At 54.3% G+C, this 13,118-nt stretch overlaps 1 protein-coding gene across 1 annotated transcript; it reads left to right on the top strand.

Moving 5' to 3' along the window:
* Positions 1-2,646: 2,646 nt before the first annotated feature.
* On the top strand, positions 2,647-11,984 carry ENH_00025720 (esterase, putative; the record flags this gene model as incomplete). Its single annotated transcript, XM_013579822.1, has 12 exons — positions 2,647-3,604; positions 3,946-4,098; positions 4,663-4,826; positions 5,053-5,163; positions 5,384-5,488; positions 6,367-6,841; positions 7,026-7,252; positions 7,501-8,004; positions 8,289-8,481; positions 10,557-10,712; positions 10,979-11,244; positions 11,790-11,984. 12 exons carry the CDS (start codon positions 2,647-2,649, stop codon positions 11,982-11,984), a joined length of 3,507 nt encoding a protein of 1,168 aa, XP_013435276.1.
* Between the last annotated feature and the right edge of the window lie 1,134 nt (positions 11,985-13,118).

Here is a 13,118-nt window from a genome sequence, read left to right as displayed (position 1 = left end):
AACCCTAACCCCTCATAACTAGGGTCCAACTAGTAAACCCTTTCTGCTAAACCCTCGCCATTAAACCCTCACTTCTAAACCCTAATTTCCAAACCCTAATTTCCAAACCCTAATTTCTAAACCCTCTTCATTAAATCCCCATTTCTAAACCCTCGTTTTTAAACGCTCTTCAGTAAACCCTCACTGCCAAACCCTCATTGTTAAACCCTAAACCCTCGTTCTCAAACCCTCACTAAATCCTAAATGCTAAACCCTAATTGTTAAACCCTGTCTAGTAAACCCTCGTTGCCAAGCCCTCACCTTTAAACCCTTCTTAGAAAACCCTTTTTTAGGGTTTGGCAGCAGCAATTCAATTCTCTAAGAGATCGAAAGCGAAGTGCAGTTCTTTCAAAGATGCGCAAGAGCAGTGGCTCCCCGCCAAACCCTAAACCCTAAACCCTAAACCCTAACCCCTGACACGTAAACGCTAAACTCTGAACCTTACAACCCTAAACCCTAATCCAAAACCCTAAACCCTAAACCATAACGTCACACCCCTAGAGCCTAAAGCCGCAAGCCCTAAACCCTAAACCCTAAACCCTAAACCCTAAATAGCGGAGAAAAGCTTTCAAATTGGACTCAAATGGAGAGGCCGAGTTGAAGGATTTGTTGCGAAAAGAACTTTTTGAATAATCCGAAAAAGTTTAAAAAAAGATCTTTTGAAACAAAACTGAAAAACTGGAAAAGAGACAAAAGTGCGAAATTAAATTAAAATGAAATTTGGCAAAAACGGAAATTCGAAAAACGGGGAACTCTCGGGTGTACGTACACCTGAAGTGGGAAGCAACTCGAAGCCGCTTTTGCAAAAACACAAAAGACTCAATTTTGTTTGTTTTAAGATTTAATTTTGTTTATTTTTAAATTATATTTGCAAATAAAATAATGTTTTATAATTGACAAAAAGACTGAAACTCCTTTTTGCATTTTCGCGACACTGGAAGAGCGCCAGCTGTACGTACACTCCGTCAGCTGTACAGACAAGCGAGAGCATTTTGGGTCTTTTGAAAGATTTTCGTTTTTTCATTTTTGCTCCATTTCTTTGCCATTTTAGGTCCATTAAATGCCGCTTTTTTGAAACTTTTAAAGTTCTTCTTTTTCTTTTTCTTTTTTTCTTTTTTTCTCCATTTATTTGCCATTTAAGTCTCCGGAGAAAATCTCCAAGTGCTGCGCTAGCCGCTGCTGCCCCAGACTGACCACTGGTCACGCAGCAGCAAAACAAATACCCTTCCCCCAAACCAGAAGAGAGGGGCCCCTGGGGGCCCCCCGAGGGCCCCCTGGAGGCCCCCCGGGGCCCCCCTAAAAGGGCCCCTGGGGCCCCCGCGGGCCCCCAGAGGGTCCTGGGAGCCTCTGGGAGGCCCCCGGGGGCCCCCTGGGGGCCCCCTGGGGGCCCCCTGGGGGCCCCAGGGGGCCCTGAGGAGCTCTTGCTGCGGGGCGAGGGGCCCCTAGCAGCAGCAGCTGTGCTGCAGCAGCGCTGGGGGCCCCGGGGCCCCTTGAGTGAAGAATAAGAAATAAATTTGAGTTTTGGGTCTTAATTAAATTGCTGAGGGTTTTGGGGGGCCCCCGGGGCCCCCGGGTTTGCCCGGAGGCCCCAGAGGTACCGTGGATAGGTCCTTGGCGGGCAGTGGCGCGAGCTAGGGTTTAGGGTTTAGGGTTTAGGGTTTAGGGTTTAGGGTTTGCAAGTTGAAGCTGGCCTTGGGTTTTTGCGGCGAGGGGGCGGGCGGGGCTGCTGCGGTTTTCTGAGGTGTACGTACACCCCAGCGAGCTCTGCTCGCGGGCCCCGCACCGGCGCAGCGGCAGAAGTGAAAGAAAAAGAAAAGAAAAGCGAAAATAAAAGAAGAAATAAATAAATAAATGAAAATAAAACTCATTTAATTTGTTTTTACTTCTTTTCTCCCGCGGGCGCCGAGTCTGCAGCGCGGCGCGTCGATTTCCCCAGCTAGCGAGGGTTTAGGGTTTAGGGTTTAGGGTTTAGGGTTTAGGGTTTGCGCCTCTACCCGCTCTTCCCAAAGGCCTTGCCTCTGGAAAATGCACTTCTTCGTCAAACCCTTTCAGCCCGAAGCCGCCGTCTCCCCCGCCGGGCCCTTCGTCACGGCCTAGGGTTTAGGGTTTAGGGTTTAGGGTTTAGGGTTTAGGGCTGAGGGTTTAGGGTTTAGGGTTTGCGTGCTTCATTGGGCCGCGAGCAGCTGCTCAAAGCTGGTGGAGCTAGAGGCGCATTTGTGCTGAAGGCGCTGCAGCGCAGGGTTGGTTTCGAGTTTCCACAAACCCTAAACCCTAAACCCTAAACCCTAAACCCTAAACCCTCAGCGCTAGATTGGGCTGTTGACTCTTTCGTCGCTAGTCGCTGGCCGAGCGGCTCTCGGAGGAGCCTGGGGAGCTCCGTTTGTGGCTGGTTGCCGGGGACCCTGCTTCCTCCGAGGGTTTAGGGTTTAGGGTTTAGGGTTTAGGGTTTAGGGTTTAGGGTTTGGCGATTGGGAGGAGCGGCGGGAGTGGGTGGTTGCTTGCTTTGGGGAGCGCCGGCGGCTCGTGGCGGGCGGCGCTGGAGCGCGCGCGGGGCTGCGGGCTAGGGTTTAGGGTTTAGGGTTTAGGGTTTAGGGTTTAGGGTTTGGGATGCGGGAGGGTTTGCTGCTGCGCGCTGCAGTGCCGGAGCGCTCCGCGCGGCGGCTGCTGTGTCCTGCTGTCTTTGCTTATTTGCTGCTGAGCCGCTGGCCCCACAGTCAGCAGCAGCTGCAGCGGGACAGAAGTGTTTTGCTGCGCAGCATCAGCAGAATTAATTTGCTGCTGCAGCAGCTGGGTTTGCTGCAGCAGCAGCAGCAGGCGCTGCTGCTGCTGCGCGCGGGGGCCCCCACGCCCCTGCACCTCTACGCCACGCCCCGGGGGGCCCCCGGGGGGGCCCCCGGGGGGCCCCTCAGTACCCTTTCTTTCGGGGATCTTTGGCGCCTTCGTTTGCTGCTTTTAAAACAAGTCAATTTGATTGTCAAGGCCGGCACAAACCCTTCTCCAGACTCCGAAACAGACTCCAAAACCCTAAACCCTCAAACCCCAACCAGCCCCTCCAACGGGGGCCCCCGCAGCCCCCGGGGGGCCCCTGGGGGGCCCCCGGGGGGCCCCCCGGGGGCCCCCGCCCGCGCCTCTCCCCAGGGCACTCAGGGGGGCCCCGACCCGGGGGGCCCCCAGGGGGGCCCCCAGGGGGGCCCCCAGGGGGGCCCCCAGGGGGGCCCCCAGGGGGCCCCCGGCGAGGGGGGCCCCCAACCCCGGGGGGCCCTCGACCTGGGGGGCCCCCAGGAGGGGCCCCTGGGGGGCCCCTGCGGGGGGGGGCCCCCGGGGGGCCCCGAGGACGCGGGCCTCGAGGAGGGGAGCTACTGCGAGGGGGGCCCCCAGGGGGCCCCCAGTGAGGGGGGCCCCCCGGGGGGGCCCCCCGGGGGCCCCCCGGGGGGCCCCGAGGAGGGGCCCCCAAACCCTGATAAGCTGCTGCGAGGAGAAAATGGAGAAGAGCGAGTTGTGTTTTATTTGCATGGAGGGGCCTTTATTTCTCAAAGTCCAGATTTCTACCGCATCTTTTTCAATGGTCCTAAACCCTAAACCCTAAACCCTAAACCCTAAACCCTAAACCCTGGAGCCTAAAGCGTAGTCCGCGGTTTTAACACTGGCGCAAGTCCTGGCCAGGCACGACATGTCGCGAGAGCAGCTGTGTGTCGAGGGTTTAGGGTTTAGGGTTTAGGGTTTGTGGGTGTCGCCACATTAGGGTTTAGGGTTTAGGGTTTAGGGTTTGTGGCAGTTCACTTGATATGAGGGTTGCGGCCGCCGCGTTTGGCGGGGCGCCCCCGCGGCCGCCCCCCCGCGGCGCGGGGCCTAGGGTTTAGGGTTTAGGGTTTAGGGTTTAGGGTTTAGGGTTTAGGGTTTGCGCAGAACTGGGCCGCCTCACTGGGGCCCGCGTTGTGGCCCCCAAATACAATTTGGCCCCGGAGAGTATTTGGCCGAGTCAGATCTTGGAGGTGTTTGAGGTGTACAGACACCTGCTGCGCGAAAAGGCGCTCGACCCCCAGCGCCTCGTCCTCATGGGTGCGCTGCTGCTGCTGCTGCTGCTGCTGCTGCTGCTGCTGCTGCTGCTGCTGCCGCTGCTGCTGCTGCTGCTGCTGTTTTTGTGTGCACGTGCGTTTGCTGCTGCTGCTGCTGCTGTTCTTGTATGCATGTGCGTTTGCTGCTGCTGCTGCTGGTGGTGCTGTTTTTGTATGTATGTGCTTCTGCTGCTGCTGCTGCTGCTGCTGCTGCTTTTGTACGTATGTGCTTCTGCTGCTGCTGCTGCTGCTGCTGCTGCTGCTTTTGTATGTATGTACTTCTGCTGCTGCTGGTGGTATTGCATGTATGTGTTTCTGCTGCTGCTGCTGTTGCTGTATTTGTGTGCTTCTGGTGCTGCTGCTGTTACTGCATATATGTGGTTCTTGTGCTGCTGCTGCTGCTGCTGCTGCTGCTGCTGCTGCTGCTGCTGCTGCATTTGTTCGTTTCTTGTGCTGCTGCCGCTGCTGTTCCTGCACGCACGTGCTCCTCGCGCCACCGCCACCGCCGCCGCCGCTGCTGCTGCTGCTGCTGCTGCTGCTGCTGCTGCTGCTGCTGCTGCTGCTGCAGGGGACAGCGCGGGGGGCAACTTGGCAGTGACTTTGCTGATGTCCATTATCAAACATAATGAAAGTCTTGCTGCTGAAGAAGCTGCTGCTGCTGTGGGGCTGCCGCGGGCTGTTGTGCTGCTGTCGCCCTGGCTGGACCTCAGCCAGAGCGGGCCTTCTTACCGCGTAAACCCTAAACCCTAAACCCTAAACCCTAAACCCTAAACCCTCGGAGTCTCAGCTCGCCGCCCCACGCCCTCTGCTGCTAACCACAGACTCCGCAGAAGAGGCGCCGCAAACCCTAGACGCTGCCTAAGCAGCTCTAAACCCTTTCCCAAACCCTAAACCCCAAACCCTAAACCCTAAACCCTAAACCCTAAACCCTAAACCCTAAACCCTTGCTTGTCCGCAGCTCAACAGGGCCCAAGAGCCCGTGCTGCCTCTCATCTCAATCGAACGTGCTGCTGCTCTTTACCGTTTCGGCAAAAGTGCTTTTGGCTCGGACTTCAAAGAAGGCGCCCTCGTACGCAAACCCTAAACCCTAAACCCTAAACCCTAAACCCTAAACCCTACTAAGCCAGGGTCTTGGGAGGCAGTACGAGAGTTTCCTGCGGCGGGGGGCTCTGCAGCTTGTGCTGCCTGTTGCGCGACTGGTGCTGGATTGCGGGTTTGGACCTGGGGTTTAGGGTTTAGGGTTTAGGGTTTAGGGTTTAGGGTTTAGGGTTTAGGGTTTGCGCATGCAGGACAAGACCCCCTTCAGAGACCCCTGGGTGTCCCCCGCCTTTCTCAGCGACCCTGCAGTCCTTCGAGCTTTTCCTCCAGTTTGCATTCACGCAGGATCGACAGAAGTGCCTAAACCCTAAACCCTAAACCCTAAACCCTAAACCCTAAACCCTAAACCCTAGGCCCCAGATGCAGCGGCTTCTGCGGGGCAGCTGGGAAGGCCCTCAAACCCTAACTGGGATTTGCCGGGGCTAGTTGACAAGCGTAGCCATTATTTAGGGTTTACAATTAGGGTTTAGGGTTTAGGGTTTAGGGTTTTTAACCTGTCTTTTATTTTTATTCCCCTTTTTCATTTTCCCCTTAATTCCCTCTTTCTTTTTTAGACCTTATTTTTTTTTAATTTATTTTAATTATTTTAATTCTTTTTAATTATTTTAATTCTTTTTAATTATTTTAATTATTTTAATTATTTTAATTCTTTTTAATTATTTTAATTCTTTTTAATTATTTTAATTATTTTAATTCTTTTTAATTATTTTAATTAATTTTAATTATTTTAATTCCTTACTATTATTATTGCTTTTTAATATTCACTTTAGATCATTTTTCAATTCAAACAATTTTTAATTTAAACTAATTTTAAATATAAATTCTTTTTGATTGAAATTATTTTAAATTAAAACCACTTTAATTCATTAAAAGTTATTTAATTTATTTAAACTTATTTATTTAAAATTAATTTATTCAAATTTTTTTTAAATTAATTTATTTAAAATAAATTAATTTTAAATTACCGAATTTATTTAAACTTATTTAATTTATTTAAAATCAATTCATTTATTTAAAATCAATTCATTTATTTCAAATTATTTAATTTATTTTAAATTATTTAATTTATTTTAAATTATTTATTTTAAATTATTTAATTTATTTTAAATTATTTAATTAATTTAATTTAATTTAATTTAAATTATTTAATTTGAATTATTTAATTAATTTTCAGGTGCTGCTGAGTGACTCTTTGGTGTTGGCGAGAAGAATAAATGCAGCTTTTAAAACCCCCGACAACTTCGAGGGTTTTGAGCGGCTGCTGCCGCTGACAGTGCCCATAGCCAGTCATCAGCAGCAGCAGCAGCAGCAGCAGCAGCAGCAGCAGCAGCAGCAGCAGCAGCAGCAGCAGCAGCAGCAGCGGCGGCGGGGGGGGCGCGGAGGGCTGCGGGGAGAGCAGCAGCAGCAACAGCAGACGCACCAGCAGCACCAGCAGCAGCAGCAGACAAGGCGGCAGCTGCGACGAGCTTCAGCGCAGCAGCAGCAGCAGCAACAATGCCGCCAGCAGCAACAGCAGCAGCAACGGCGACAGCAGCAGCAGCGGCAGCAGCAACGGCGGCAGCAGCACCAGCAGCAGCAGCAACGGCGACAGCAGCAGCAGCAGCAGCAGCAGCAGCAGCAGCAGCAAAAGCTGTCAGCGCTCCACTCCCGTGCCGGACATAGGCGTCGACGGCAGCTGCAGCCTCCCCAGCCCTGCTGCAGCAGCAGCAGCAGCAGCAGCAGCAGCAGCAGCAGCAAAAGGGCCCGGAGGAGAAGCAGCAAAGGGGGCCCCCGGAAGCCCCGTTTCCGAGGGGGGGCCCCACACCCCAAGAGAGCTGCTGTCTTACTTTTCAGCTGAGAGTTTGCCGGACGATTTGCTGCAGCACATGCGGCCTGCTGCTGCTGCTGCTGCTGCTGCTGCTGCTGCTGCTGCTGGCTTCTCAGAAGCCCTGGGCTGGATGGACGCAGAGCAGCTGCAGCAGCTCAACAGCAGCGGGAAAGTGGAAGCAGCAGCAGCAGCAGCAGAGCAGCAGCAACTCCAAAGGGCCTCCGTCACTGTCTGGAAGGACGAGTTCCACGTGGTGCGTTTGCTGCTTCTCCGAGGGTTTAGGGTTTAGGGTTTAGGGTTTAGGGTTTAGGGTTTAGGGTTTAGGGTTTAGGGTTTGTGGAGAGGACTGAGGGTTTTTGTCGGGGGTAGCAAAGCGCTTGAGTTGGGCGCTGACAGTTGACAGCCTGCTGCCATTCGCAGTTCACGGCTAGGGTTTAGGGTTTAGGGTTTAGGGTTTAGGGTTTAGGGTTTAGGGTTTAGGGTTTAGGGTTTGTGTCTCAGTTCCCGTGTTTCGGGTTTATGGAGGAGCCATCTGCCTCGGAATGCATTCAGCAAATTGCCGATTTTATAAACACTCAATTTGGAGAGACTCCTGCTGCTGCAGCAGATGCAGCAGCAGCAGCAGCAGCAGCAGCAGCAGCAAGCGGAGACGCAGCAGCAGCAGCAAGCGGAGACGCAGCAGCAGCAGCAAGTGGAAACGCAGCACCAAACGCAGATGCAGCAGCAGCAGATGCTCACGCATCAGCAGCAATGGAGAAAAGAAATGCAGCAGCAGAAACAGCAGCAGCAACAGATGCAGCAGCAGCAGCAGCAGCAGATGGGGGAGCAGCAAAAGAGGCGACAGATAGAGCAGCAGCAGAAACAGCAGCAGCAGCAGCAGATGGAGCAGCAGACAAAAAGGCAGGAGCAGAAACAAAAGCAGCACGAGTAGTAGAAAGTGCAGCAGCAGCAAAAGAAGCAGCAGCGGCAGCAAAAACGACAGCCGCTGCAGCAGCAAGAGACGCAGTACGAGCAGCAGCAGCAGCAGCAGCAGCAGGAACTCTTGCTGCTGCGCGGGCCTTGACGAAACAAGGCAGCAAGAAATAACAGCAGCTATAGCAGCAGCTAGGGCCAAATGCAGCAGCAGCAGCAGCGAGTCGCTGCCACTAGATGTAGCAGCAGCAGCAGCAGCAGCAGCCGACGCAGCAGCCGCAGCAGCAGCAGCAGCAGCAGCAGCAGCAGCAGCAAGGGGCTGCATCATGTGTTAGACAGGCAATTCATTGTATTGATTCTTCTTGTGTTTCTTTGAGTGGAAGAGGCCAACAATTATTTTGGAGTATAGTGAGCAGCAGCAGCAGCAGCAGCAGCAGCAGCAGCAGCAGCAGCAGTCGCTGCAGCAGCAGCAGCTTCTGCTGCTGCCACTCCAGCGAATTCAGTCGCCAGCGCCCAACACAGCAGCAGCAAATGCAGCAGCAGTAACTGCTGCAGCCAGGCCCACTGCAGGTTCAGGGGCCCTGGGTCTATCTGCCAGCAAGGGCAGCAGCAGCAGCAGCAGCAGCAGCAGCAGCAGCAGCAGCAGCAGCAGCAACAGCAGCTTATTTTGAAGCCGTGCTGCAAAGCTGCAGTCGTGTTCTGGCCCATCTCAAGTGCTGCTGTTTTCTTTTGTGCAATTTTAGCAGCAGCAGCAGCAGCGGCAGCGGCGACAGTATTGGCCGCAGCAGCAGCAGCAACAGCAGCAGCAGCAGCAGCAGCGGCAGCAGCAGCAGCAGCAGCAGCAGCAGACACGAGGCTCTGCTGCAGGCTTTGTGCCGGCTTGTTTCTGTTGTTTTATTTGTTAGTCAAATGTGTGTTCGATTTGAGGTGTACGTACACCTGAACTCACCAGGTGTATGTACACCTGAACTAAACCATCTCGAACTTGCTGCTGCTGCTGCTGCTGCTGCTTTGTCTTCTTTTGCTTCCTGCATCTTCCAGTCCCAGGGTTTAGGGTTTAGGGTTTAGGGTTTGCATTTAGGGTTTAGGTTTTAGGGTTTGCATTTAGGGTTTAGGGTTTAGCATTTAGGGTTTAGGGTTTGCTTTCAAGGCTTGGGGTTTAGCGTGTAGGGTTTAGCATTTGGGGCATAGGGCTTGCATTTAGGGTTTGGGGTTTAGGGTTTAGGGTTTAGGGTTTAGCCAGGCCCAGCCACGGAAACAGAAGGGGAGGGTTGGGGTTTTTGCCCTAAATTCCAAAGTGTTTGAATTGGGATTTGGACACGGAAATCCGGATTATAGAGCTGGGTGATTAGGGTTTAGGGTTTAGGGTTTAGGGTTTAGGGTTTAGGGTTTACGGTTTCGGACATCGCTAGCAATCGAGGTGAAATTGAAGCATTTTTTCCAGATATTGGTACAAATCAAATTAATTTTGAAAATAAAAGATTTATTCTTTTAAAAAAAACAAATTGGATTTCTTTTGAGGGTTGAGAAGCGCAGAAGGCGCAGCCGCTCTCGCGGCAGTTGAGGTGTACGTACACCCCACGGTGACCCCGAGGCATCTGCATGCAGATCTGCCTCCAGAGGTTCATTTTAAATGTTTTTTCGATTAAAATGAAAATTAAAAGCTTTTAAATGAATAAAAGTGTTTAATTTCAAAGATTTAAAGCCCGAAGCCCCGCGGTGACCCTCGGGTGCGGGACGGACCATCGTGGGGCGCGCGCGGGGTGTATCTGCAGCATTTCGGCGGCGGTTGAAGCGGCGAAAGTCTTTTTTCCAATTTAATTTAATTTAATTTAATTTAATTTAATTTAATTTCTTTTCTTTTCTTTGAATTTCAGAAAAACAAGCGCAGTCCAGCCCTCGCCGCCGCCGCAGCCACTCCCAGCCGCCCCAAGGCTCTTCTCAGCCTCGGGGGCCCCCGGGGGCCCCTAAAGCCTTTTTCTGCTGTTTTCTTTTTGCTTCTTTTTGCCTGCGTTCGGGTGTACGGACAGCTGGCCTTGCTGCTGCTTCTGCGCCTGCGTGTACAGTGTACGTACACCCCAGCTCGAGGCCCCATGGAACCTTCTGCTGCTTCTGCTGCTTCTGCTGCTGTTCCCTGCTGCTGCTCTTCTTCTCTCTTTCCAGACCCCCAGGGGCCCCCGGGGGCCCCCTGCACTTGTGCTGCAGCAGCAGAAGCTTTCAGCAAACAGTTTTCTTCCGAGGGGGCCCCCGCTTCTTTCCCCCTCCCCCTGCCCTCATCTTTAGCAGCTGTACCCTTTTCCAGCTCCCCAGGGGCCCCCCAAGGGGCCCTCGGGGGGGGCCCCCCCTCTGGGGGCCCCTGCCGGGGGGCCCCGGGGGCCCCTCGGGAGCTCTTTCTGGGACCCTTTCAGGGTCTCCTTCTCTCTTGTCTCTTAAAGGGTTTCAAAGAGACACTTCTCGTCTTTCAGGACTTCTTTTGGCCCCAACTGCCCCTGGGGGGCCCCCTGGGGGGCCCCCAGGGGGGCCCCCAGGGGGGCCCCCCAGCGAGCGCTGTACCTGCTTTTCGGGGGGCCCCTCCGGGGGCCCCCAGGGGGGCCCCCAGGGGGGCCCCCTTGGGGGCCCCCTTTCTGGGTCTGCTGCATGCGCAGTGTGCGGCCGTCCAGCTAGCTGCCGCATCTGGGAACTTGTAGCAGGGAGGCAGCAGCAGCAGCAGCAGCAGCAGCAGCAGCAGCAGCAGCAGCAGCAGCAAAGGAGAGAGTCTCCCTTGAGCAGCAGAAGAGGGTCTTTGTCTTCTCTTTTGACGAGTCAGCTTGGGTTGTGTTTGACCACTTGCTGTTGCTGCGGCTGCTGCCGCTGCTGCTGTTGCTGCTGCTGCTGCTGCTGTTGTTGCTGCTGCTGCTGCTGCTGCTGCTGTTGCTGCTGCTGTTGCTGCTGCAGTTGCAGCGCTGCAGCAGCTTGCTGCTGTCACCTACTCTGTGCCCGCGCTGCTGCTGCTGCTGTGCCTTTGCTGCTGCTTTGCTGCTACTGGCGTGCTTGTGCTGCTGCTGCTGCTGCTGGGTTGTTGCTGCAGGCATCAAGCGAGGCAGCAGCAGCAGCAGCAGCAGCAGCAGCAGCAGCAGCTTTGACATATCAGTCCCTTGCCGGCGGAGTTCCTCCTCGCTGGATTCCGCTGCCTTCCACAGCAGCTTCCTCGACCAGCCGCAGCAGCAGCAGCAGCAGCAGCAGCAGCAGCAGCAGCAGCAGCAGCAGCAGCAGCAGCAGGATGGGGAGGAGGCCCTTCCAACTTTTGCTATGCAGCACTCCGACGAAGAAGACCCTCCCACAGAAAAGGAAGATGTGGGGCCCCTCATGCAGCAGCACTTCTCAGTTTCTTCTTTTCCTTCAGCAGCTAGCCAGCTAGCTAGCCAGCTAGCTAGCCAGCTAGCTAGCCACCCAGCTAGCCAGCCAGCTAGCCAGCTGGCTAGCCAGCTGGCTAGCCACCCAGCTAGCCACGTAGCTAGCCAGCTAGCTAGCCAGCCAGCTAGCTGCCCAGCTAGCCTGCCAGCTAGCCACCCAGCTAGCCAGCTAGCTAGCCACCCAGCTAGCCAGCTAGCTAGCCACCCAGCTAGCCAGCTGGCTAGCCAGTTGGCTAGCCGGCTAGCTAGCGAGGAAGCTGGGGGCCCCGCCGCTGCAGCAGAAGCAGCAGCTGCAGCAGCTGCAGCAGCAGCAGACACGGAAGGGGCAGCAGCAGACTGGACGCCTTGCTGCGAAGCTCTAGTGCTGCAGCAAAGCGACTGCAGCAACTTGCGGGGGAGCTGCAGCAACAGCAGCAACAGCAGCAACACTGCAGCAGAAGAATTAAAACCCCACACAATCGATCCCGCCGATCCCACGAGTCCCAGGCTGTCCCGCAGCAGCAGCAGCAGCAGCAGCAGCAGCGGCAGCAGCAGCAGCAGCTTTCGCAGGGCCGCAGCAGCAGCGCACTCTCAGGGGCACTGCAGCACGGGAGACAGCAGCAGCAGCAGCAGCAGCAACAGCAGCAGCAGCAGCAGGCGAGGGGGCCCCTGGGGGCCCCTTATGAGCTCAACGAGCACTGAGACCCTGGGGGTGAGGTGTCTGTACACCTGAGTAAACACTGTTTTAGGGTTTGCTTTTGCTGCTGCTCTCAAAACCCTAATTAAAAGAAAAAAAGCTTTTTTGTTTTTGCTGCTCAGCCTTCAGCAGCAGAGACAAGCTGCAGCACGGGGCCCTGCTCTTCTGCTGCTACTCAACTGGAGTGCAGCAGCAGCAGCAGCAGCAGCAACAGCAGCAGCAGCAGCAGCCTGCGCAGCACCAACGCCAACAGCAGCGGCGGCAGCAGGGGCTTCGCCGCCAGCAGCAGCAGCAGCAGCAGCAGCAGCAGCAGCAGATTTCTAGTGAGGAATGAGCACCGGAACAGCAGCAGCAGCAGCTGCTGCTGCAGCAGCAGCAGGAAGCGGCTCAGCAGCAGCAGCTGCAGCACCAGAGCAACCAACACCCTCAGCTACAGGAGCAGCAGCAGCAGCAGCAGCAAGAGAAGCAGCAACAGGTCCCTGCTGCCCTCAAACTCTGGGATCGTCTCCAGTATCGATCCCCAAAGCTGCTGCTGCTGCTGCTGCTGCTGCTGCAGCAAAGAAGAAAAGCCCACTGCAGCAGCAGCCCCAGCAGCAAGTCCCTCAAGAACAAGGAGCAACACCCTTGGCGAGCTAAACCCTAAACCCTAAACCCCCCTAAACCCTAAACCCTAAACCCTAAACCCTAAACCCTAAACCCTAAACCCTTATTGCGCAAGTGTGTTAGGTCTGTTCCTTCACAGAGAGACTTCTTAACCCCACTATGCCTCTTCATGACGCTGAAATGTCCTTCGGTGCGTCTAAACCCTAAACCCTAAACCCTAAACCCTAAACCCTAAACCCTTTGCCGTCTTTGCACAGTGCAGTCGCAAATGAGGGTTTTAACAGGCTTCCACAAAAGGTGCAGCCTTGAAGCTGAATCATATTCAGGACCTTAGTCTCGAAATTAGGGTTTAGGGTTTAGGGTTTAGGGTTTAGGGTTTTCTGTCACAGCTGATTACGCGGCAATCGTGCGGGGGATCACTGAGGGCCTCACTGCTTCTCTTCGGGGATTCAGACAGTATCTCAAACCCTAAACCCTAAACCCTAAACCCTAAACCCTAGCCATAAAGTCTAACCCCAAAGCTAATTTTTTAAACA

The sequence above is a fragment of the Eimeria necatrix genome, genomic scaffold (genome assembly GCF_000499385.1).
Source record: "Eimeria necatrix Houghton genomic scaffold, Enh_scaff197, whole genome shotgun sequence".
Taxonomy (NCBI): domain Eukaryota; phylum Apicomplexa; class Conoidasida; order Eucoccidiorida; family Eimeriidae; genus Eimeria; species Eimeria necatrix.
This window is presented reverse-complemented; position numbering and strand designations above follow the sequence as displayed.